The sequence below is a fragment of the Calonectris borealis genome, chromosome 21, assembly GCF_964195595.1.
Source record: "Calonectris borealis chromosome 21, bCalBor7.hap1.2, whole genome shotgun sequence".
NCBI lineage: Eukaryota > Metazoa > Chordata > Aves > Procellariiformes > Procellariidae > Calonectris > Calonectris borealis.
The window spans coordinates 166,174-191,900 of record NC_134332.1 but is presented as its reverse complement, the minus strand read 5'-3'; the positions used below and the strand labels follow the sequence as shown (position 1 = coordinate 191,900).

The 25,727-nt window shown below is 48.1% G+C and overlaps 2 protein-coding genes across 3 annotated transcripts; one reads left to right on the top strand and one right to left on the bottom strand.

Moving 5' to 3' along the window:
• Positions 1–570: 570 nt before the first annotated feature.
• Positions 571–25,418, bottom strand: DPP7 (dipeptidyl peptidase 7). 2 transcript variants are annotated; one of them, XM_075170150.1, is made up of 13 exons: positions 25,264–25,418; positions 24,869–24,982; positions 20,821–20,960; positions 19,957–20,120; positions 17,955–18,090; positions 14,995–15,076; positions 13,107–13,273; positions 11,810–11,870; positions 3,597–3,715; positions 3,355–3,511; positions 2,971–3,035; positions 2,082–2,152; positions 571–1,557 (listed from the first exon to the last, which is right to left on the bottom strand). In XM_075170150.1, the coding sequence occupies exons 1-13, from the start codon at positions 25,343–25,345 to the stop codon at positions 1,416–1,418; spliced, it is 1,500 nt and encodes a 499-aa protein (XP_075026251.1). In that variant the 5' UTR covers positions 25,346–25,418; the 3' UTR covers positions 571–1,415. The 2 variants fall into 2 exon arrangements, 1 of the variants encoding a protein (XP_075026251.1); XR_012676735.1 differs by having other exon boundaries at positions 1,332–1,557; positions 2,922–3,035.
• LOC142091230 (kelch-like protein 13) lies at positions 4,312–11,199 on the top strand. Its single transcript, XM_075170149.1, has 4 exons — positions 4,312–5,795; positions 7,100–7,352; positions 9,235–9,395; positions 10,573–11,199. The coding sequence occupies exons 1-4, from the start codon at positions 4,737–4,739 to the stop codon at positions 10,969–10,971; spliced, it is 1,872 nt and encodes a 623-aa protein (XP_075026250.1). The 5' UTR covers positions 4,312–4,736; the 3' UTR covers positions 10,972–11,199.
• Positions 25,419–25,727: the final 309 nt, after the last annotated feature.

Sequence of the window (25,727 nt, the reverse complement as noted above, 5' to 3'; positions counted from 1 at the left end):
CAGAGGTGTAGAGGTTTTCATTGGCACAAATGGAAAAGATACGGGTCTTATGGAGCATGTAGTCCACTAACAGTCTTAAACCATTTTTCTTTGGGGGCTGGAGTTTGACTAATCGGGTCTTCCATATGTTGTCCTTCATTTGTACATATCTGAAAGATCTGATAAATGGATTCCATCTGTTCCTACTCTCTGCCTCCCCCCCTGCCCCACCCTCCTCAGCAGGGGGTGGGGAGCAGAAGCTTTGGCCTTTTGTGCTTAAGAACAGGGAAGAGATAAGCAGGTTGTATGCAAAAACCCCTTTTGTCAGCATCCAGATATTGTCAAATAACACCAGTGACTGACATCGTAGCTCTGGGAACCAATCATACTGTGACGGCAGGGAGGACCCAGCAGCGCAAATACTTAACACAAAGCCTTGTGTTTGAGCAATGTAATAGAAGCTGAAGCAATGCTGTGACTTTGCCTGTATAAGTAATGTAAACCTTTGATGACCCGGGAGGCTTCTCCACTAACTCATAAAATCATTGTAGATGGATCAACTGAGGCATCCAATTGATTACCCATAGGATGTAATATTTTTGCAATTATGCTAGTATTTATTGGTGATAGTAATTCCAGTAGGTAAGAATCCACCTGTTAATGTGCAAAGATGAGTTTACTCCGCCTGAGAAGGTGAGAAGTATGCTTTTTTATCTTCTTTGGCTATACTACCAAGCCATGAAATTATATCACACACTTTAATAAACTTGTAATTTATTTTAAAAAGATCTGAAGATGTCTCAAGTGGAAATGTGCTTTACTGGTCACTAATACGCAGCTCTTGAGTGACAGCAGTACACACCGGGATTACTTTATGTAAAGCTTGGCAACTGGAGATCTCTTGTGCAAGTTAAAAGCAAAACCACAAAAAACCCAAACCCACAGCACCGGATGAGGCTGACAGAGTCTTTTTTTATATAACTGGTCACTAATGGAGTCCCCTATGAACCTGTGTAAGTAATGACCATACCTCTGCTTTTCCACTAGTCATTTAATACTTACTTTTTGTCTAAAAATAATTTAGCTTCAACCTCAAGGTGCCTCCTACAACCATACTGTTCAGGACAGTGATGATTCTTGGGCCTTCCAGGCAAGCTTTTATTATTTCCACCATTTATAATGCCTCCTCATTCCGAGCAGGTGAGCACGAAACCCACACAAAGTGGTTTTGTCTTCAGTCAGTGATTTGGCCTTTTGCTTTTCTTTTAATGCTTGATTAGGGGCAGGTGGGACACTTCAGAAAGGTGAATTTCCACTGTCATGACAGAGGAGATAATGCTTTCTCAGACTGTACAGGCACAGCTCAGCAGGCTGCTGTCTTTTTGTATCCTGGCGGCAGCCTCGCACCCCCGCTGGAGGCTGTGGGATGGACGTAGTCACAGCCATCTGCCCGCTGAAGTTCCTGAGCGCTTCTCCCGTGCTCTTTCCATCCCTGCAGATTTGACCCAGCCATTGATGATGCTCGCTTCGAGCTTGCGCACCTCTGTGACGGATGGGGGGTCAGCTGGATTGTGTCCTCTAGAAAAAGCAGAGCAGTGTGAGCTAGTCAGTGGGCAGCAGCTCTTTGCCTCTTGCATGGGGAAAGCCAAGCCAGGGAACTGAAGGACAGAGATACCTGGTTTGTACTTCATATTTATGCCCTGGAAAACAAATTACAGTGTCACACCCACCAGGAGGTTGGGAAGCAGGCTTGAGAGCTCTGAGCTCTCCCTTGCATGAGTGGCTGCTCCAGGCCTGAAGGCTGATGGCTAACACCAAGAGATACTGGACTACTTCACGTGACAGGCTATCACACACTTGTGCAAGAACATGTTCTAATGCGAGTATGTGTGCTTAGTGCCGAGTTCTGCACAGCCTGGCTTCCGAAAAGTCTGTAGGAGCCCTGTACTGGGGAAGAGGATTGCTCTTCCACAGTTACGCTGCAACAGTCTGGCATCCAGCCCTCTTTAAGTATCTCCTGGCTCTTTGCTAGCTGTTGCTAGCTAAGATCAAACACCCAGGGCAGTAGGATTTTGTCAGCCAAAGGAGAGTTCAGTACTTACCGAAGATCTAGGTGATGAGCGCCTCCTTTAATGGTCAGTGCAATTAGTGAAGGACTGAGGCTGCTATTTATCTGGAAGGAGAAGGAGCAGAGACAAACTCTCACCAAGTTACCAGGCAGAACTGGACATCAGTTCTGAAAACTGGAAGACAACCTGGGCAGGACTGAGGAAAAGCATGGGAAGAGATCCTTGGTATGGCTGATACTGTGTGCCTGGCTAACAGTCCTAATGAGCCAAATCATCTGTCTCAAATGAAGGCCTCCCCTGAGATGAAGACTGTCAGCCTATTTCAGTACAGGCAGTTTGAAGTAACAGGCTCCTTTGGGCCCATGTACCCTAAGCAGCCTGTTCCTCTTGCATCTGGGATTGCCAAGCCAGCCTAAAACAAGGAACTCCCACATTACAATCAGGAGGTCAACTAACTCAAAACCCACTTCTGGGTCATTTTTGTTTTTAAATTTTTAACTAGAACTCTGCCACCACTCTGAAGTTTTGTTAAACCTAAGCCAAAATATGCCCTGGTCTCACAAAGTATGCTGAGACTGGAGATAGCAAGGAGCACTTGGCTGTCAGCACTGAGACCAGGTCCCAACACAGAAACACAACGGGTTGCAGTTCAGACCTGGGTGTCGGGTAAGGAGGATCCTGCTGTGTCTGCACTACAAAGACACCTCTGCTGCATCAGAGTTCCTGGCTGATGGACACTATTCAATGTGTCTGTCATTAATGTCCTGAGGCTCCTGAATGGTTCAGCATAAAACAGCCGCTTGCAGAAACTCAAATGGGCTAAAGATGAATTGCCAGTGCTGCTTTGACAGGGAGAGGGGGGTGGTGTATCACCTGGAAAGGCTGCTCTCTGTGCTCGGTGTGCAGGAGTGGACATGCTTACCCCACCTCCAGCCCATGGGTCCAAGTCTCCATTTGAAAAAATGATGTTGCTTGCGCTTCTCAGGTCTGAAATTCAGAGAGATGACATTTGAGAGGGCTCCTTCCTGCCCGTTTACCCAAACGTGTTTGACTACTGCAGCAAACATGGCCAAGAACAGAAAACACAGGAGAATAAAACAAATTCTTGGCAATTTTTAGATTTTTCCACTTCTGTCTCAAGGAGGTACAGAAAGGTCTGTTTGGCTCAAGTCAGCACAAGGCTGTGACTTTTTGCCAGGACTTGTTAGTGTGCTGTGCCTGTCCCCACAGAGCTCAGCTGGGCAGAGGGGGCACAGGCAGTCAACTACAGGGTATTGCAAAGGGATGAGCAGCCAGCACAACTCACCTCCTCCCCAAAAGTTTGTCTGCAGCCAGTGTGCTCGTGGCTTCACGTGCCATTTGCTCTGGCAGTACTGCTCTCGCATGGCCTCTGTGAAGGGCATCTCGGGGAACATGTCGGTCACGTTGTTGCTGTTGAAAGTTAAGTTAATCTCGGTGCAAACCTAAAAGAGTGGTACAAGAGCTGTCATGGGGTGGGGGGATAATCAGGGTAGCAGCTGAAACCCGTTGGTGTCTCCAACACCTTACCTGGTAGTCCCAGGCCTCAGCATCTGAGCCAGTGCCGCAGCCCGTGGGGTCAGCGCAGGACTGGTACAGCTGGTATATGTCATAACACTGTGCCGAGCCGGAGGAGTTGTAGAACACCCCTGCCAGGTGGGAACACAGCACAAAGCCAACCTGTCAGTACCTCTCTGCTGTCTCACCCGCTGCCTCCTGCACTAGCCTCACGGCCAAGACCAAGCAGAGTGCTAGCTATCCCAGCTGGGTAGGTGTGTAAGGCTGGGGCAGAGCTAGCAGGATCTGCACCAGTGTTAGGTTGTGATCCCAACTTTCTGCCAAAGCTTTCACATGGTCTCAAGCCTGGCTGCATGTTACCCTTTGCTTCTGCTGTATCCACGGGGAGGAAGAGGCTCCCAGGTGCTCTCTGCTCTTTCTGCTCATGCCAAAAGCCAAGTGACTGGCTCACTAGTCCTTGGGAGAGTCCTAGCTTCCAATCCCTAATGCACCCAGGAGCAGGCTGTGTACAGAACATTAGTTGAATGCTTCAAACTGGGTGGGACACAACTGCTGAGACCTTCCCACCCTCTCCCTGAAAGTAGCTGTTGTCTGAATGCATCAAATTAGTCCGAGGGCCAAGGGTGGCACGTCACAGACAGGATTTTGTTTGACTGTTGTTCAGGAAGGGAAAGACGGCATGTGCAGGCTTGCCTGGATGAAAGAGCACCTGACCAGGCGGCCCAGCGAAGCATAGCTGGGGAGCTGCCGAAGAATGAGCTGCGTTTTTGTGCGGATGGGTAGTTACCAGATAGCGAGGAGGAGGAATGCGGCTACGCCAGTGGCCGTCTGCTGCTGCCAGTGTCACAGCCCACAGGCAAAACCTACAAACACTGTGGGTTTTGTGTGATAATCAGCACCAACAGCTCCATTTGCGGCTCTGCAAGGCACACAGCACTCTGTGCCTGCAAAGCACCAGGCAGAGGCTGTTGAGGAGGCAGGCTGCTCGCAGCTACTGCCTTTTGGATGGCTCTGTGGCGCGGGCAGCACAGCCTCAGCTCCCTTGAAGCATGAAACCACTGGTTCGGCTGCAGAAGACTGCCCAGGAGATACACTGAGTGTGTGCAGTGAAGAATCCTGGGGCTGCTCCAGGGCTCTGCACCTTTCAGAGCAATGCTGCTCAGCTCACAGGCCAGCACGGCAAGGCTCGTGTCAGACACCTACCTGGCGAAACTTCTGGAAGGGCTCAGCAGCCTTCGCTCGCAGAGCGCACTGTGCGACGTGACACTGGAAGCAGAAGGGGTTTGCTTTCCAGTCCACAAGATCGTTTTAGCGTCAGCAAGTAATTACTGCAAGATCCTGTTTGTTGGAAACTTGACAAGAGCGGGGAGCCCAGATGGTAACGTCCGGCTGAAAGCTGTCAGTGCTGCTGGGCTGAGGAATGTTCTCAACTTCATTTACTCCAACAAACTAGACCTCTCATTACAGAATATCGAGGAGACCTTCAAAGCCGCAGAAACCCTCCTGGTTCGGGAGGTGATCAAGCTGTGCTTTCGCTTTCTGGAGAGTTGCTTGAACTCTGAGAACTGCATGGATGTTCTTAACATTGCTAAAAAGCTTGGCCCAGCAGAGCTGAGACAGAAGGCCATGTGCTACATAGGGCAGCATTACAAACAGATCCTGGCTGATCCTCAGTGCTTGAAAGACCTGGACCAAGGAACCCTTTGTGAAATTTTAGACAAGACCGACACCGAGGGATGCAGCGAGCTGGAGCTGTTCAGAGCCACTGTGAGCTGGCTGCAGCATGACTGCAAGCGGCTGAAAGATGCAGCAGATATTTTAAGGCGCATAAGATTCCCTCTCATTCCTTTACGGGATCTGCAGAGATATGTCCAGGAAATGCCTCTTATGAGGCTTGATTCAGGCTGCCACAAGTACCTGCAGGAGGCTCTGAATTACCACTCCCAGCTGTATGCTCAGCCAGTCCTGCAGACCCAGAGCACGAGCCTCCGCTCCAGTTCCACTGTGCTGCTTGTCACTGGTGGCAGAACCGCTGACAACTGCGTGTGCAGAGAGATGTGGGCTGCAGACCAGAGCTGCAGCACCTGGCACAAGATTGGGGACCTCTGTGTGCCAGTGTACAACCACTGTGTCGCCATCATCAATGACTTTCTCTTTGTCATCGGAGGACAGTGCAAATTTGATCCCATGGGAAAACAGCCATCAAATGAGGTAAGACACAAGAAACTTTTAGCCTTGGAAAAATGTTTGCGTGAGGAAGGGAGAGAGGGAGGAAGTGAGTCATTCCTCTTGCCCACCACAGATCTCCCATTCTACATTTTCTTAGCGCTCTGTGCACTGAAAGCCCTTGGGCATACAGCTTCCAAACCCTCTGGGAAGCAATCAGCAATCTGCCTTGGTCTCACCTTGCTCCTACTGTAAATTGTCATCCTAATCTGTACACAACTTCCACAGTGCAGGTTCAGCCAGGTCCACATCAGTCAGTCAAGCAACCCCATGAATGCTACCCCTGTCCCCATTGTTGCTGCCGTGGGACCACGCTCGGGAGGCATGGTTAAAGCCTACCACTTCACTTGAGAACTGCTCCTTCCTTGGTTTTGTCCTGGAAAGGCAAATCTGCTTTAGCTCCCAGGACCTTCCCCTTCTGCCTGGAGAGTAAAAAGACTTGTCCAGGATTTTATGTTTTCCTAGATGGCTTCAGTGAGCTTGCTAGAAAAAACAGCATGTTTTTCTCTCCTGTGCTCCCAGGGGGCTTATTTCAGCATTGCACTTAGTTCAGCAGTGCCACTGCAAACAGCAGCTCTCCTCCACTGCCTTGAAGGCAGGAGGCAGCTCAGCAGCAGCGGAGCAGAGGATGAAGCAGCAGGGCCGTGGCACTGGCTGCTGGGCTACAGCCCAAGCCCAGCACTCACTGCAGGTAGTTCTGCAGATACTGCCCTTGCTCAGTGACCTGGGCTTTCTAACCAGGACTGACAAAACAAGCTCGGGGAGGTATCTATTGCTGAACAAGATGTGAGTGGAAGCCCAGCCTTAGCAGAGGAGCTGCGCCTCTGTGGTGATGCCACCAGGGACGAGGGGAGGGGAAGGCACTCCTGCCTTCTCCTGGGTGACAGCGGGCAAAGCTCAGCTGCTCTCTTTACTACACACTCAAACAGAAGCAGAGATGCAAAATGTGCTTGTTTAAATCTCACTGAAACAGTTTTCAGTTGACACATGCTAGCTGGTGTTTGAAACAAAGGTATTTCATTAAGCCAATGTGTTTCACCTCCTGCTTGCTGCAAGCTGAGAGCGCAACCTGTTCCCAGACCCCCACAGAAAGGCCATAACTGAGCCTCCAGCTCCACTGGGAAGGTACTGCTGTATCAGCTGGCTGGCACTGGAAGTTGAGCCTGTCCAGGTTTGAATATAAAACCTTCCTCAGCCCAGGGAAAATGTTTATCAGTTCTTGAAGCCACAGGAGATGCAAGTCAGCCGCCCGCCTTCTGCTAACCATCACCCATCTGCTGTGATCCTAGGTTTTCCGATTTGATCCCCGCAACACTTCCTGGCTCCAGGTTGCCAGCATGCTGGAGAGGCGGACACGCTTCCACGCGGATGTACTGTCTGATTGCATCTTCGCCGTGGGTGGTGGGACACTGCTGGGGACCCTCACCCACACCGTGGAATTGTACCAGCCCGCTGATAACAAGTGGGAGTTTGCAGCTCCTTTCCCCACGCCTATTGCTGATCACGCAGGCACAACCCACAAGGGAATCCTCTATATTTCAGGTGATAGAGCTAGTAGAAAACAGCATATTTTCATGTAGCTTCATTGATTTTTGCTGGCATCTTAGTGTCACAGTCTAAGCCTGCACCCACACCAATAACACCCACAGCTCCAGTGTCCCTTTCCTGCTGTGTTAGCACAGCCTCAGTGCCCTCCTGAATGGCAAAAATTATTTTCTTTCCGAGACATTAAAGGTGACATCATCTGCTTGCAATCCACACCCCTGCTCACCTTTGATGTTGCAATCCTGGCTAAATCCCAAAGCTTTGCTGTCTGCAAAGGCAAACCAGGAGCAGGCTGCCATAGTGTTGGGGATGGGATTAAACCCTGGTATTAATCTGCATGAAAGATGTGAGACTAACCCTACTGCGCTGCTTTGTTAATCTGTACAAAAAGACGTATAACGCAGGCTCTTACCCTCTTACCCACTGAGCCTGTACAGCTCTTGCCCTGCAAGGGATCCTCAGTCTTTACAGGTATCTTTGGTAGATGGTGCAGGATGTTTAACAATAAAGCAGCATGGGTTTAAACACTTCAGGAGATTGTTGTAGGATCTTTAGCTTTTGTAGCTACTAATTTGGACTTGAAAAATAATCTTTGGTTTGTCCTAGGAAAAGCTCTGTGTTGTTTGTGTTACTGCCTCTGCAGTTAAAAGTCCTGGGCCAGTCTGCCATCAGTCTAGGCTCCTCACTTTGTAAACCAGTTATGGCCAGCTAGGATCGCTGTACTGATCTAGTCCAGATTAACTTCACTTGCACAGTTGCAACGAAGGGCACTTCCCCGTGATGGACTGTACACCCCCAAGGGCAGGGAAGGCAGTACACGGGCTGTCCTACCCAGACGTGCACCCCGCTGACAGCAGGGCTCCTGTACTGGCAGCGCAGGTGTCTGGAAAGGAAGGATAATGGTTCAGCTGGGGGAATGGCTGAGGCTCAGGTTCAAGTCCCTGCTTTGACTCAGCTGGCCCACGGTGCCACAGGCAGCTCATTTAACGTCTGTTGGTCTTGATTCCTACCAGACAGCAAGGACAAAATTGCCTCACAGAGTTTCAAACATACCATAGTGATCTAGGCTGGATAACACTATACCCCTTGGGTATAAGATCTTACCTACCTATAGCATTCGTTTCCTTCTAAACTAGTAGGGTAACTGCAAATTTGATTTGGCCAGCCTACAGCCCTGCCCAAGCAAACTGAAAAATAAAGAGCATTACTTCAGTACAAGATTTGAACACAAGCTCCATGCAGACAAAGTGTCCAGGCACAGAAAGCATCAAAGCCCAGGTGAGCTGGGGCTTATGGCCAACATGAAATATCATCTTCCTTGTTTGCAAAGACTCTCTGCAGGCTGCAATTCAACAGGCAGGCAGCTGGAAGCATTCACCCTTCCCATAGCAGCACCTTCCTTCTCGCAAGGAGCTTTTTATAATGCACCCCTGAAATACACAAGTGAGTGCCTCGTAAAGAGAAAAAGTTGACAACAGCACTGGCAGATTGGCTCCGACCTTCTGTCGAAAATCCAAAGTTCAAGGAGCTTTGAATGCTTTTCTTCAAACCGCCATTCTGTGACTGCGCGTGCTGGAAGCAGATTCCCTAATTAAAGCTCTTCCTGGTTACTCTTGAAATACCCCAGGAGCTTTATTCAAAAATCTTTTGCAGAAAACTATTTACAGAAAGAGCTGGAACTGGTTTGTTTTCGGTTTTTTGTTTGTTTGGTTGATTGGTTTTGTGTTGCATCAGCTCTGCAGAATGGTGTGAAATTTTAAACCTGGGCCTCTTAGGTGTTTTAAAGAAAAAAAATCAGCTCTGCTGATGTTTGCAGAAGGTTTGCTGGATGTCAGAGAGGATGATGGATAGAGTTTCAAGACTTCTGCTTTCCTTCTAGGGGGCTTCTCTGGGGGTAAAACCTTACGAGACACTTACAGCTACCTCCCTCGCCTCCGATGCTGGATTGGCAACAGTGCCATGGCTTTTACCCGCTGTGATCACGGGATGGCTACAGTCAGGGACAGAATCTTTTGCATTGGAGGAAGGACGCTAAAAGGAGTAAGTTCATTTGCTCTTATAATCCCAAATCTGATCCAAAATGGGGTCGCTATATTGCTAGGCCCTGCCTGTTTTATTCCAAAAGGTTGACCAGTAACTTCGTTATTTTTGGTCTCTTAGTGGACTGGCACAGTTGCAAGTCAGGCTTATGAAAATGTGCCTGCCGTTACAATCGTGTGCATTCAAAGCTGCCCTGTTTTCACACTCTATTTGCTAGGATACAAAGGCTGTTTAAAGCATTTTTTTAAATAGAGAAAACATACGGTGGAAGCGCAGCCTGCTAACACAGGAAAACCTAAGTGTAAAACTGGTCACGTACCTGCCCAAACACACTGACCCCCTGATTTTCCTTGTTCAAGCTAAGAGGGGGCAAAACACTGGCAGACGGGAAGAGGAATGGACTGCGGTGAGGACACTAGCCTAGATTTTAGGAAAGATGGGCTCAAGTCCTGGAATGCAAATGAAGTCTCTTCAAACCTGGATTTCCCATCTCTGAAAGAGGAGAGAAAGCACTGCCTAGCCCTGGCAGAGACCTGACAGGGACTGAAAGTCTCATTCTAGGAGAATCCCATTCCCTGACGCCCAGAGAACACCGTTTTTAAAGATCATTCAGCAATTCCCATTTGAAAGTGTAAAGACTCAGAGCCTGGCCCCATTTTACCGTGACAGGTATGATTTCTTTTGAAGGAATGCGTGCATTTTAGAGTCTTAATTGCTCATTGAGGAAGGGATAGAAATCTATAAAGAGAAACTGCACATAAAGGCTGACATCAAATTCCTCCAGATGTCACAAACTCAGTTATTGTCCACAATTCAATGCAACATAGCCCTCTTTAGATGATTTCCTCTGTAATGTGTTAAATGTCCAGAGAGCAGGCAGGACTTGGGCTATGCCTGTTCCAGCAGGTTCCTGTGGCACCTTGCTCAGCTCACTCCTCTGATTTTCCAAGAAGAACAAAGCTCCTTTAAAGCCGTGCCATTCTGGTATTTTATTCAGTTTCTTTTGAGGCTCTGATTGCTAACTGTGGATCGAAAATCTGGCACCTTGAGCCCCACGGTATTCAAATAGATGTTGAGACACTGGCTTCCTTTATCATGAACCAAGTGAGCCTGACGTGACAGTGATGCCCACTCGAGGCATGATACGATGGGTGAGTGTTGGTCTGGTTCTTTGCAGGCGGAGGAATGGATTCACGTCAACGAGACGGAGTACTATTGTCCTGTAAGCAACCAGTGGACAACACTAACACTATCCCCGTTCAACTGCTGCCAGTTCAGCATCACAGCCCTCGAGTCTACGCTCTACCTCACAGGAGGTGGGTCCCTGCAGCACATGCAGAAAGAAGACAGTGTTTTCCTGTATGACACAGAGAGGCAGGTATGGAAGAAAGCCAGTCCCCTGCCTAAAGCTCTGGTGGATCATGCCTCTTGCATGATTAAACTGTCCCAAGTGAATGTAGCTGGTGAGAAGGGAAGAGGCACAAAGTGCTCCCCCACGGGTAGGAGGAAGAAATCTACCCTCAGCTTGTTCATCACAGAGAAACAAGAGTCCCACTCTGCCTCAGAAAAGAAGTAGGATGTGAATACGTCAGGCAGATCTGACAGTGTTTGCCAAGACATTAGTATTTTAACAACTCTTCTAGTTGCCAGCCAAACATATTTAGCAGTGATTTGGAATTGGTACGTTTCTGACTTGGTGCTATCATGGTGATATGCATAATTTGCAAAAAAAAAGAATTAGTTCCCAATCCTACTAAGCTGCATTAAACCCATAAGAATTCCTTAAAACAACTTTTTGTCATTCAGAACCTGTTTTTCTGAATAATGACCAACGTAGAACTTATTTTTAATGAGCAACTTGAGAGATCTTATGAGGAAGTCTTCAAAAGAGCTTTGAATTCTCTCTAATAATTTCCTTACAAACACTGCTGGCTGACAAATTAAGTAGTCACAGAGATAAATGTACATGATGTATTTAAGACTGTCTTTCCACTGGATTAAGACCGTAGGGCACTGTGATGACAACTTTGTCCTCAACAAGCAGACCAGAAAACTTCCTTCAGTGAATGTGTATTGAACCTGTGACTGCTTGAGCCAGAGTATGGGTAAACTTTTAGAAAAGAACCAAGTATCTTAGAAGTCCACATCTCATGGACAGTCAACAGGCTAAGGGGCTGCAATGGCTGAAAAACCTGATGAGGATAAGTTTGGAAAGGTGAGAGAATGAACCCATGGGCCACCACGGGACATCCTGACGGACAAAGCCAATATGGGGCAAAATGTCCCAGTGGGAGATCGGAGTCATACCAGCTCCCATGATACACAACCCGCAAAACAACGCTACAGCTCTACTTACAGGTGCTTCTAGAAAACAGGGTGTTAAATAAAAGACCAAACTGATACTATTAACTCACCAACAAGAGCAGCCAGGCCTTGAATTGGGTCTGTGTGGGCGAGGATTTGTTCACAGCCAACCTGGATGAGACACATTACAGGCAAATTGCAGACAGCATAGTTAACAGTCTCTGCTCCATGGAAGGGCTAAGCTGGAAGATTCACTAAAATTACCACTTACACATTTTATGGTTCAGCACCTTTCCAAGGGCCTAATGCAACAGGTTTTTGTTTTTTTTTTCCCTCCCTTCTAGCAACAAAATACATAGAAACAAGGAGACAGGGCTAGGACAAACAGCTCCTTTACCAAGTTAAGCAGCTGTACAGAGGCCACAGTGATACCAACAGTTCCTTCCTCCTACAATCAGAATATGTTAATGCCCTTCTCAAGGGGGGATAGAATAATTATTTCCATTTTACAGGTTGTTAAACAGACCCTAGAAGTGAACTGGATGCCCAGTGGAGCCAGAGACAGCATCTCCCGAGTCCCAGTACAGTGTAGCCTGTATGACCTCTTGCACAGTATGCATTTTGCTCCAGGTAGGACTCGAACCATAAATGCCACAAGGCCAGAGGCAAATAAAGTCCCGTTGGCATGGTGTGCTGGAGCAGAGCAGAGAACAGCAGCATGAGGCTGACAGCACACCAGAAGAAACCAAGAATTGCAACAGCAACTGGTGATCTGAGATCAAAGCTGGGACCTTTCAAAAGCATCTGGTGTCTGAGAAGTCTTTGTAACCCCTGAGAACCAGGCCCCTTTCCCACGCTTTGCCATCTCTGACTCTTTTGAAAGTTTACATGTTTTCCAGTCCCCACAGCAGCAGACTTTTCTCTGCATTATACTCTGAGGTATGTCATCTTCTTGCACGATACTTGGAAAGGAGCCTGATTTTTAGATCTCCATCCCTACCCACCAAGAAAAATACGTCTATGGAAGTGTGTTGAAGTGGGCTACAACAAAACTACATTTTTTTTAAAAGCTAGAGGGTTTTAGTGTTTAAAAGCTGAAATCAACAAGTTTGCACAGGCCTTTGTGTCTAAGGTAAAGGCAGAGCAGAGTAGGAGTGGCTCCAGCAAACCCTCCCCGATGAGCATAAGGCAGTGCATTTCAAACACAGCAGTCACTGTCAAAGAGAAGTTTAAAATGTGTAGATTTACTGTCAGAGTGGAAGGGCTGCAACATCCCCCACTACCTCCCCCTGTCACCATCACTGATGGCGTGTGCCTGACAGTGTCCCAGGCTCTGCAGCCCCCTGCACTCCAGTCACCAAGGTGCACATCAGAAACCACGACTCTCACCCGCATCCTGGTACTCACCTTCACTGGATTGGCAGGGAGGTGACCCATGAAATCGGTTTTGTAAGGGTAGTCCATCATGGCCATCATGGTGAAGGCATTTCTAGCAAACCCAAAAAGCTGGTAAACATCCTCCTTGTTAGAGATCTTATTGCATGTAGCCATTTTGCTGCTGATTTCATCGTAGGCTGCAGAAGGAAGGAAAATGAAAGGGACAAACTTCAACAGAGGAAAATAATACCAGGCTTTAGCACCATGTTTCACTCAGGAGCAAGGAGATGCCATAACACATAGACGAGGTTTCTAGTGGGAAGGACACATTACATCTAAATTTACGCACACGTGGATGTTCAGGCACAGCCTTCCTTCGTGCAGCTTCACGACCCCGCGTGGCCCACGGCCCGCACTCTGCCCCTCGCAGAGCCACCAACACCTCCCTGGGGAGCCCCGAGGAATCAGCACCCACTGAAGTCCCGGCTGGCACAGTGAGAAGAGCAGCTTGGTATGAGCTCGTTCTCACTGGTGCCCTGCCTGGCTGCCTCCTCCTGCAAGCTCCCTCCCTGGGGTCTGCTGTGCCCTGCAGGGCAGTCTCCCCAGGCAAGCTCTCATGCAGGAGAGCAGGGTACAGCATACAGGTCCCAGTGGGATTCAATACCTGGAAGATCTGCCAGGCAAAAAAAAAAAAGAGCTCCTTGGGAGCTGGTGCATGTGCAGTAAGAATTGCCAAGTGAGAGTAGTCCTCACAAAGTCACAAAGAACTCCTGAGACGTGCCTTCAAACTTCAGTGTGATGCAGAGAGATCAGCTGGAGTCAGGAAATCCATCTTTGAGGAGATTCCGTCAAGAGGCACTCACCTTTGCATTTCTGCTGGGGAAAGCTGCTCCCTTCATTTTCATCCTCCATGTTTTGGAGTCGCAGCTCCTGTCTATCCCCATTGTATTCTACAAGCTGCCCAGCGGAGCCTGGCTGTCTTTACTTGGAAACCCAAGACCTGGGACCTGCCTCTTGGATACTCACTTGAGAGCCTAAGCCTTAAACAGGACCACACCACCTTATCCACCCCGCTGCAGTAAGTGTGGCCCCCGGCAGACCTCAAGGACCTTGGCTATTTAACGGTAATGTTTTTCCTGCTGTGACCCAAAGCTAAATGGTGTTTTAGATCCCCAGCTCCTCTGAGCAATTCCAGGACCAGCTCCTGCAGCAAGGCAGCAACAGCAGCGGTCAGAGGCACACAACCCTTGATGTGCAACACCACAGACCAAGCCAAGCCTTGAGACAGACCAAGAGCCCACCACAGCTGTTCCAACACCACGCAGGGCTCCCAGGAGATGCTGCATCAGTCCACAATATCTGTTCTGGCCTACTTGGGAGATATTGCAGAGATCTTCACCAGTCTCTGTCCTTGGCTTCACCTAACTGTCCAAGGCTAGAGATGAAAGAGACGGCGATGGCTGCTTCAAGACCTAGATTGCCTTCCAAATATTTCTCAGATATGTCCAGTGAGTGGAGCCACGCAGTTGTCATACCCACCTGAACAGTTCTCAACAGTGTGGGTGTGGAGGGCAAGCATCTGGTGAAACACGAAGCTTTACCAGCATAAAATGCAGGTGTTTTGCACCTGCAGGTGTATTTGCGCTTTGGTGCAGAAAAGACAGTTTCATTAACACTGTGCAAGCCCTCACACAGATGCTTTCATTTTGGTGTCAGTTATTAATTTTAATGCTGACTGAAACTGTTCATTAAATCAAAAATCAATGTGCAGGCAGAAAGAGGCAGCCAGGTGGGCATTTGCATTGATTTAGCTAACCAGTTGAAGACCTAGCTGAAGTAAAACTGAATCAACTTTTCTCCACACGGCTGGGACTGCCTGTTGGCTGCCCTCGGGAAGCCATCTGCAGGCCTATCTTACCTCCACTCAGGCACAGATCCTTAATCTGCTGGAAGGCTTTGCGGACAGCTGTGACACAGCCTGGGCTGCACTTCTGAAAATCCTGAAGGGACAGAAAAGACATGGGATTATGGTTGCACAGAGGAGATACATGTGGAGGCTGCACTGGAAAGAACTGCCAGAAGTACCAGGAGATGACCTACTGGTCAGAACCTCATCTGTGTCTCCAGGAGCAGCGACACTGGTGCTTCTGCCTTGTCCTCCAGACAATCAGGACGTCCCAGCAGAAGCCAACAGTCTGCACAGCTCAGACCAAGCAGCACCTGTTTCACCAGGTCTCACTGGGATGAGCTGTTAGACAAAACACTTTGCACTTAGTGGAGCCATTACTGAACACGAAGCAGCGAGAGGAGACAGATGCCTTGGCCAGGACATGGGAAGAGGGTGCCCCACTGCTAGGTCTAAAAGTTTTTTGTTGTTTTTTTTTTTAAACACACAATAAAGTTCTTCCAACTGCACTTTATCTATGAGAAGAAGCCATGAAGTCAGTTATGCCTGGGGGGCAGGGCACTGGTTTGGGAACAAAGATCTGCTTTTCTTCTTAAGCCTGCCAGCGACCTGCCAGATGACCAAGAAGACTCTGTCCTTTTTCTTGGGAAAAACATTACTGATCCTGAAAAAGCACTTTAAGGTATGTTTGAAGAGCTGTGGCTGGTTATGCTGGTGGAACAAGTTGTTTCTGTCACTGAAGACTCTAGCAACCCAAACTGATTCTCTTCTGTCAGCTTGTAAGGCAGTTTGAGATCTGCTGGCAACCAGTGCTTTGTAATAATAAGCATTATCAGGGGTCTTTTTAAGGTCCCTTTAGCCTGCTAGAGCAATGGTTAAGTAACCACAAATCACCAGCTAAGCATTTTTCTTACAAAGACCCAGACTCAACTAAAAATAGATTTGGGACCCTTCTTTTATTCCTAACTCTGCCTTTGTCGGACAGTTATGCTCAGATAAATTACTATGGGGTTTTGCACAGTTTACCTGGGCATCCCTTTAGGGGTTCCAAATCTCCTTCTGGATGTGCTTATTGATCTTCCTCTACTAATGGCTCTAATTGGAGCGTGGGGACAGATCGGCTTGGTACAGAGGGGCAGGTCTGCTCTGGCTGCCGTGACAGCTGAGCTCGCCACTAGGCAACGGGGGACTGCTGCAGCGCAGGCACACTAAGGAATGACCACCCATTCCAGTTCTCCCCTACAGACCCGGGAACAGTTCAGCTGAGTCGTTGCAGAAGCAGAGGCAGGAGGCATTACAGCCATTCCAAGGAAAGCTGTTCCTCCTCCAGGCTGCCAGCTTTACTCTTCTGAATCACACCTAATTCAGATGTCTAAACTGATCTGAAGTTGATGGTCTGAACAGCCCCTGCAGCAGCAATCTTATGGGAAGCGTGCATGTGGCTGTATGTGTAGTACTCACACAGGGGCTTTCTGCCCAGCTGCAGGCAGGGCGGTTGGCATGTATAACATAGCCTTATGCAAATGCCTTATGCTCACTTCCCCTGTGAGCTGGAGGCTTATGAAGCGAGCTGGAAAAGCTCAGTAGAAGTCACAGAGAAAGCTGCTTTGAGACAACACATTCTGACTCACGGGAAGAGAGAGCTCTGGCAATGATTCATGACAGGTTTGTGCGTTCATTAGTATTAACAGCTCTCAGGGGTGTTCTCTCACAAAGAAGAGCAATTGAATTCAGATTTCAGATGCACAGATTGCTTTTACGCAAACACACTGAAGGTGGAAGAAATTACTTTGAAAACAACACAAAGTGCTTGCTTAGGATCTCAGCCCAAAGGCAGCTTACCGCTGCAGAGAGAATATATTTTAAAATGAATTGGAAAGTTTTTTCACATGAAAAGGTCAAAGCCCTCATTTCAGGGGTGTGTAATGACTCGCAGCATATTCACAGCTGAAGCAAAACAGAGCTATCAGCTGAACAAGGCTTCTGAGAAGGAATTAGCTTCAACCAGGGAAGAATTCCCACTGCAGGGCCTGTTAGAGGACTAAGGGGTATTACATTTTTTGTTTTAAAATGTATCATTTTAAGACAAGATGTCTTTTACTCTCTTATACACATAGAGTTTCAAATGCTGTTGTGTTTATTTTCATATGATAGTCTCTTCTTTACAGTCACTGGTAATGTTATCTGTCCTGTAAGTCTCTGCATTGAAATAAGGTTTTCATATATGTAAATAAGAGCAAGAAGACCACAAGTTTCATATACAGGTAGTTCATGCAAAGCCATCTGTGTCACGCAGATCTAGAAATTCATGTCGAAAAAGAGGCAAAACAGACACCATCAGAAGATTTCACTACTACCAGGTAGTATATTTCTTTCCTTATAAACTAAACGTAAGTCAGTTCTAAGCAATACCACCTTCCTATGGGTCCTATGTCCTTAAAATGTGAAAGCCACATTTAAATTTTGGTTTGAAGTGAACCCAAGACATGTTCCATATTTTTAGTTCGCGAAATGAAGTTTTCCAAGCTCTTCATTGAAATGCAACCATCTTGGGACTAAGGAGCTGCTGTGAATCATTGATATCAATGCAAAATACAGCATTTTGGGAGAGGATTTGAAGAATAAATTATCCAAAGGGGGTTCAGCCAGGCACAAAGGAAAGCTTTCAGGCTGTGATATGGTCAAGTCACTAGAAACGGGAAAGTGAATACTCCGTGGTACTAAAGCTGCTGGAACCGAGTTGTGCTGCTCATCAGAGCAGCACCTGCGGGCCCTGAGCTGCCACAGCTAAGGCAGTGCTCAGCTGTCACATCTGCAGCTGCTGCTTTTCCCTGCGGGTTCCCATTTAATTGCATTTCCTGCCCAGCACTGATGCTGTGAAGACAGATGTCTGTTTAAACACATGGAAAAGGAAAAAAATCCAGCCTTCTTAAAGGAAGAAAATAATGCTCCTGAAAAGAGATGCTACTTACTGCTGTTACATCTCTGAAGAACTGGGCGGGGTCTCCAAGCCCAGCCACAGACAACAGAGGAGCGCTGGCAGCTAATGCTCCGGCCACAATGTTTGGGTATTTCATCCTCATGTAAGCGCTCAGCATTCCTCCATAGCTGCCACAGGAGAGACAAATGAGTTATTTCCTTTAACAAAGAGCTTATAACATAGTAACTCAAAAGTTCAGGCCAGCAGTCACAGGCTCACCTAACCAAAGAAGCTTATGAATATCTAGTAGATGCCATCCTCATGTAAAAAGATCCAGTTATGGCCAACGAGCAGCACACAATGAGTTCTTACTGGCCTTTCCCCAAACGCTCACACCAACTCTGGTGGGAACACAGCAGCCCAGTTTGCTTCTGCAGTCAAATGTAAATCCTGCCTCAATATTTAACTCTGCACCATCCTGAGCGTGTCCTGACAGCTTCAGTGCAGAACCAAGTGGGACTCAAGTGAGGCTGTTACTGTTCAATGGGGGAAGGAGACACATTTTGCATACAGGATTATAAAGACTAGCTAGGCTCTTAGCAAAGGGTGTCGCTGAACACTACAGAATATGCAGCCCTCCGTAGTGCTGGGAAGTGGAGAGTATTGTCCCTGGGCACCCCACATAACAGCTGCATAGATAGTCAGCACAGATATAGGGAAGGGGAGACATTAACAAATAGCACAATAAAACTCAAAGCCACCTTGGTATCTTCAGTGCCAGGGCCACAATCTGCAGATATATAAAGGGTTGCTAGATAAACCCAAGGTGACAAAAGTTATTCATATGCCGATGTTTGTAGAGTTACTCTGAGGTCACTCCTGGGGGTGGCAAATGACATCCCCAAAACGCAGGTAAAACCTGGTCTAACTCCAAGCTTACAGGTATTCAAGTCTCTCCACACCACCTCAAGTGGTTGGAGTAAATACCATTCTCACATCACCCACATGTAAAGCAATATGCATTTCTTTAACCCCGATTTTGGAAACAGGCATTAGCTGAAACCTGCCACAAGTAATTTCAGGTTAAAGTTTGGCAAAGTTATAAGCAACAGAAGAGGTTTTCTTTTTCTCCCATGGGAAATGCTGTGCTGCTCCAACACTGCCGTATTTCAGTATTCTTCACGTGGGTTTAGTGCTCTTCAGCGCTACTGCAGACTGAACTCTGACTTATACACATTGAGCTGTAGTCTAACATGCAGCCCAGCTAGCAGGTCTTGCTGAATCCCTCCCCCACCTCCCCACCCCAGACAGCTCCTGGCCCTTTTTACACTAGCTACTGTCCTGTAGTACAAACACTCCTGAGATCAAGAGTCCAGTCACCACCACAGTGAGCTGGAAGCTTAATGACAACTGTCAGGTCAAATGCTTATTAGCTCACTGCAACTGAATTAGAAGCCCTGTACTCAGTGGAAGCCTTTTAAAGGGAAGCATCCCTCTACTATAAGCATGGGGAGCCATTAAAAAGACAAGGACATCACATCAACACAGCTCTGAGCTGCAACAGAACAAGCACTTTGGGGAAGGACTTCTGCTAGGAATCCAGGAGCAACCAAGCAGCAGGTTGCAGAGCAGAATTATAAAGGAGCCTACAATGAAAATGGCTGGATGTTGTTAAAGAGGCTGTGTTTAATAAAAAGATGGATGATCCCTGGAAAGAATATTTTACCAATTATTAGTTTTCTGTATTTCCAATGTAAAATGTTCTGATCCTGCAGGAGGAATTTCCCATTTTCTGCAGTTCTGGCTGACTCGTACATTGCAGATGCCTAGAAACATCCAGTCAGTGGTGCTTCTCCAAAGCAATCACAAATCAAGACTAATTCTTGATGGGAGAGCTGACTGGGACCTGCTGATGAGCTCTTGGGAGCTTAGGCACCTGATAGCTTAAAGCTCTGCCTTTAGAACTTGCTTGAGAGCCAAACAGATCTATGAGAACGGCATGACTGTGGCTGGGAAAGGATGCAGAGAAGGGAAGGAGCACACACAATGTTTACCTGCCTCCAAAAGCAATGACAGGGCAGTCTGCAGCACCATAGTGCTGCTTAAGCTCAGTAATTAGCACTGCATAGTCAGCGAGGGCTTGTTCCACGGTAAGCAGACCAGTCTTCTTCAGCTGTGTTGACTCAAGTCCAAATGGAAGAGACTTCCCATAGTACCTCTGAAAGGAAATGCTGGTGTCAAGGTCTGGGTCTTCTCTGTTCTCACTATAGAACTGGGATAAGTGTGCACAAATGGGAAGCAATAACGTGTGTCCTCTAACTTGTTCATAACTGAGGAAGTGTCTTGTCTCCTGTGTCTGATAAACAGAGACCTTCAGGATGTATCCTGTAGAGGATGGACAATCCATGACAAGCTACTTCAGTGGGTGCCAAGTGGGCCCTTACCACGCGTCTCTGTCCTGAAATCCCCAACTAGAAAAGGGAACAGGGTAATCTCTTCATGCGTAAGTTGTGGAATAGTAGATTTAATAGAGTGGTGTGCCTAGGGAAAGGTTGGCTTGGGACTTCGCAGGCTAGAGAGATTAAATGTTATCCAAACAAAATAACTCTCTAGTCCAGTGTGGAGTTCAAGGCCTGTGGAAACTACTTACAAAAGCACTGGTCTAAAGCAAATACACCATGGCATAGATTTTATTGAAAGAGTAGTCTGTATCCTGCACTGCTGGTAGGCATAGTAAAAAAAAATTCAGAAGCCACGGTTAAGTAAAGAAGAGCTGCTACCATTAGGAGAAAGCTCACAGCAGGTACACCTCAGCTTCATGGCAAGAGATGTTATTTTTCTGGACCTGCGGAAAGCTGAATTCAGTAATACTGAACAGAACAAGACTCTATAGTATGCATAAGGACTAAAATACTCACATGCTCAGCAAAAATCACAAGTGCTTGTTGTTCCTCTGCTAATTCAAATATGAAATCAGAGTTCTGAGCAAAAGTCCAGATGTCACCTTCATTGCCAGTATAGAAGAAGATGGGTCCAAATCCTTTCTTCCAGAACTTTGCTGAGTGAGACAATTGACAGAAGCAAATTAAAAAAACCAAGGAAACAAAAAAAAAAAAGAGCATGAAATTACTCTACTTTTGGTGAGTTTGGGCAGAAGCTTAACAAGGAAGAATTCTGTGAACAGGCTGATCTCTGAGACACAAGCTAAGGAATAAAGGTGTTAGAAAGGCCAGGCTACAGAAATCTCTCATTCGAGCAGGGGTAAATAAGAGCTTCCATGAGATCAGCACATGGCCTGGAACTTCCACTTCTGCCTGAAAATCCCTAAAATCTCAGTTCTGCAAGGCATTTGGAAATAGCTGCCCTCCAAAGGAGTGATTTCCCATTTATATACCCTTTTCAGCCCAACTCATCCCAAAACATTTGCACAGATCACTTTTCCCACAAAATGGACGTTAGGGAATTGCCTGCATCTTTCTGCTGCTCTTGCTGTGATGTATGACGCAGAGCTAAGCTGTGAATCACATATCATAGAACAGTTTTGCTTGGAAGAGACCTTCAAAGATCATCCAGTTCAACCCCCCTTTCGTAGGCAGGGACATCTTCCACTAGATCAGGTTGCGCAAAGCCCGATCCAGCCTCACTTTGAACACTTCCAGGGATGGGGCATCCACAGCTTCTCTGGGCAACCTGGTCCAGTATCTCACCATCCTCATAATAAAAACTTTCTTCCTTATGTCCAATCCAAATCCACCCTCTTTCAGTTTAAAACCGTTGCCCCTTGTCCTGTCACTACAGGCCCTGGTAAAAAGTCTCTCTCCATCTTTCTTATAAGCTCCCTTTATATATTGAAAGGCTGCAATAAGGTCTCCCCAGAGCCTTCTCTTCTCCTTGCTGAACCACCCCAACTCTCTCAGCCTCTCTCCATAGCAGAGGTGTTCCATTCCCTCTGACCATTTTCATGGCCTCCTTTGGACCTGCTTTGAGAGGTCCATGTCTGTCTTGCATAGGGGACCCCAGAGCTGGATGCAGTACTCCAGGTGGAGTCTCACAAGAATGGAGTAGAGGGGGAGAATCACCTCCCTCGACCTGCTGGCCACGCTTCTTTTGATGCAGCCCAGGATATGCTGCTGATGATATGCTGATACATGTTATATATGTAACACACATGTGTGTATATATATCATATGACATATGATATATATATATGATGATATACAAAGATGATGTGCTTCATTCTCTCATCTGTTTATAACTGAAGGCAAATTGGCGGGACAAAGTGACCCATGATGTCAATACTTGCTTGTCTAACAAATAGTTGCTTTAATGCCTGCTGACTTTAACACACATTTGATTTTAGCTTAGTCTTCAATTGCACAGGAATTAAGAGGCATAATAAATAGCTTTCTTCAACAACAGACCTCAGACCATCCGTTAAGTGTTGATTTCAACACATTGCCACATCACCCAAAGGGACCCTCTAACAGCAGTTGTCCTGTGGATGCCACTGCAGCACGTCACACGAGGCTGTTTCCACTAACAGAGAGGCCTGAATTTAATTCTTGGCATTCTCAACACAGACTTGCCAAAGCAGGATTTGGCTTGGAGATGGGTTTGAAACCTTTCATTAGTGAAACTGCTGCTCTTTTTTAACAGAGAGGCTGATTCTCTTTCTGCGTTGCATTTGCTTTGGGTATCAGGTAGGAAACTGAAGTACTATCTTTACTCTGGCTTTTCTTCTGATACGCTTCATGGCTCCTGGAGTAAACAACCATTCACAAGAGCCAAAACCAAACCAGACCAGACAGGTTGCTTAAAAAGGTATCTATTTTTGGATTGAAATCCTGGGGAACTGCCAGCTAACCTCAAGACAGTCAGATGCCTGGTTGTGAAATAATAGTCTCCAAGTTCTTGCTGATAATCTGAAACGTCTCACATTGCACAAGAAGCAGAGTACTATTGTACAAGAAGTAGAGGGGAAAGGAACTACTCACAGGAATTTTGAGTAAGACACTATTTGTAAAACAGCAGAACGGCAATGTTAATATTTTGTTTCTCACAAATATTATTCAGCTCTGCCTGAAACATAACACTTTAAAAAGAAAACAAATAAAAGTTACTCAATGCTTTAAACCAGGTGATCCCAAAGTTCTGTTCAAAAAGGGCCCCTTAATTAGTGAAATTTCAGCCTTGGGTGTGCTATCAAAATTCACTGCTGGTGTTCCTGTATCTTTGGGCTGAACTGATCCATGAATTCACGCTTGGTGAAACATATATATATGACTGGGTGCAGGTGCTGAACAAGCTGCAGAGTCACAGGTGACGTGAGGAAGGTGAGATGCTGCATATGAAGGCCCAGATGCAGGCAGTCTGTGAGGCAGCAGCAGGCAGGTGCCAGGCTGGGCAGTGCTGCCTGAGGGCAGCGCTCTGGGCTGGTGCTATTCACAGCTCCACCTTTGTTCTCTCCTTGCAAATCTCTCCCTGATTCCTCCAGGCAGGCAGGATTGAAAAACACGTGATGCTGCTTATTGGAATTGCTGTCTTTTTAGTCACACACAGTTTAGAAAAGCCACTTCTCTCTTACTGTCTGTTGCACAGAAGATAACTCATTATTTGGCTAGAAAGGAAGACGCTGCCGGCTCCTTGCTGGAAGCCCTCATTGTTCAGCATGGCTTAAGCTGTCTAAAGTTGCAGCGTTTTAAATAATGCAAAACACTGACCCAAGAAGAGTTATCTTCACTCGTAAGAACGATGGGTACGGAGTGCAACGTTTGGGTCACTATTTCATTTTCCTGCTGCATTCAGAGCACCGAGTTGCACTTGTAAGAGATGCTGTGCAGAAGTATGCCAGGCACAATTATAAACTGGGAGAGGAGTTTATAATTGGAGAGGAGAGCAGCCCTGCAGAAAGGGATCTGGGGGTGCTGGTCGGCAGCAGTATCAATGGGAGTCAGCAGTGTGCCCTGGCAGCCAAGAAGGCAAAATGCATCCTGGGGGGCATCAAACAGAGTATAACCAGTCGGTCAAAAGAGGTGATTATCCCACTGTATTCAGCATTGGGGTGCGGCCTCACCTTGGGTAGTGTGTGCAGTTCTGGGGCCCACAATTTAACAAGAATGGGAATGTGTCCAGAGGAGGGCTGGTGACAGAGCTGGAAGGCATGTCCTATGAGGAGCGGCTGAGGACTTTAGGCTTGTCTAGTTTGGAGAAAAGAAAGCTGAGGGGTGACCTCATTGCTCTCTGCAGCTTCCTGAGGAGGGGACGTGGAGGGGGAGGTGCTGATCTCTTCTCCCTGGTATCCAGTGATAGGACACATGGGAATTGTCCAAAGCTGCATCAGGAGAGGTTTAGAATGGACATTAGGAAGCCTTTCTTTACCGAGACCATGGTCAAACACTGGAACAGGTTTCCTAGAGAGGTGGTCAATGCCCCAAGCCTGTCAGTGTTTAAGAGGCATTTGGATAATGCCCTTAATAACATGCTTTAACTTGGTCAGCCCTGAACTGGGCAGGCAGTTGGACCCGATGATTGTTGTAGGTCCCTTCCAACTGAAATAGTCTAGTCTATTCTATTCTATGGCCAACTGAAGACATACATGCACAGAGCCAGCCCTGGTGCAAGCCTAATGCAGCTGCTGCTTGTAGTCTGCTCTTGCTCTGGAGAGGCCAATCCCCACACATGCACCCCACACCTCATGGCCCGAATGATAAATTGAAGGGAAGGAGGGAAGGATATGGACAACGCAGGGGGAATGACTGGCTCACAGAGGGCTGGCACTCAGCTCAAACTGAGTCCTGCCTGCTCAGCACAGCTCTCTGAGCACCAAATGGAGAGGCTCTCTGCCTCAGTGCAGGAGCTGTTAAAGCTTACGCAGACAGAAACTCAGCCCTGAGCCATAGCAAGGCCCTGTCATGGCCATACTGGGGCTGGGAGCAGCTCGGCCACAGCACACCCCCTGGGACCTACCTGAGACCAGGTACCGCTGTGGGAAGGTCTCTTTGCCACAGGCCTCAAAGCTGAAGTGGTCCCGCACTTGTTGGAAGAGCCGCTCCTCCAGGCCGGGCCCCGCTGTCGGGGCAGCTGGAGGGGGGGACGGTCAGCACAGGGGAAATCGGCAACCGGCGCCGCCACCCGGCCCGGCCCAGCCCAGCCCTGGTAACTGGGGCCCAGGGGAGCCCGGGGTACCCATCCAGTGCTCCCCAGGCCGGCTGGGAGCTCCCGCCCAGGGAGGCTGGTTCGACGTCCCGTCCGGGACCCAGGGAGGCGGGTTGGGGGGTCCCACCAGGGGATGGGCCGGGGCGGTTCGAGGCGCCGGCCCGGGGAGCAGGGAGGCAGACAGGGCTCCGGCCCGCGGCACCCACCGGGAGCGGCGCCGGCCGGCGGCAGCAGCAGCGGCGGCGGGAAGAGCAGCAGGAGCGACAGCAGCGTTTCCATGGCAACCATCCAGCTCGCGCCTCCGCTCCGCGCACACCGAACAGTCCTCCCGCGCGGGAATCCCAGGCACCTGGTCACATGATTCCAGGGCTTTCGGCATCACGTGGCGACCTCCCGCCCCCTCACGTGACCACGCGAGCGCGCTGCCTACCGAGGCGCCGCCATGTTGCCTAAGGGGGCATTCCCTCGGGGCTGCTTTCCCCGCGCAGCCTGCGGGTGCTGCTGTGCGGGCTGAGGCAGGCGGGGCCGAGCCGAGCTGAGCCGGGCCGGGCGTCGCCTCCTGGGCCCCGTGGAGGGTGCGGGTCGTCGGGGCAGGAGCCTCAGCGTGGGCCCAGGGATGCTGAGGCAGAGCAGGGTAGTGAGGGGCCTGTGGTGATGCCGGGCGATGGGG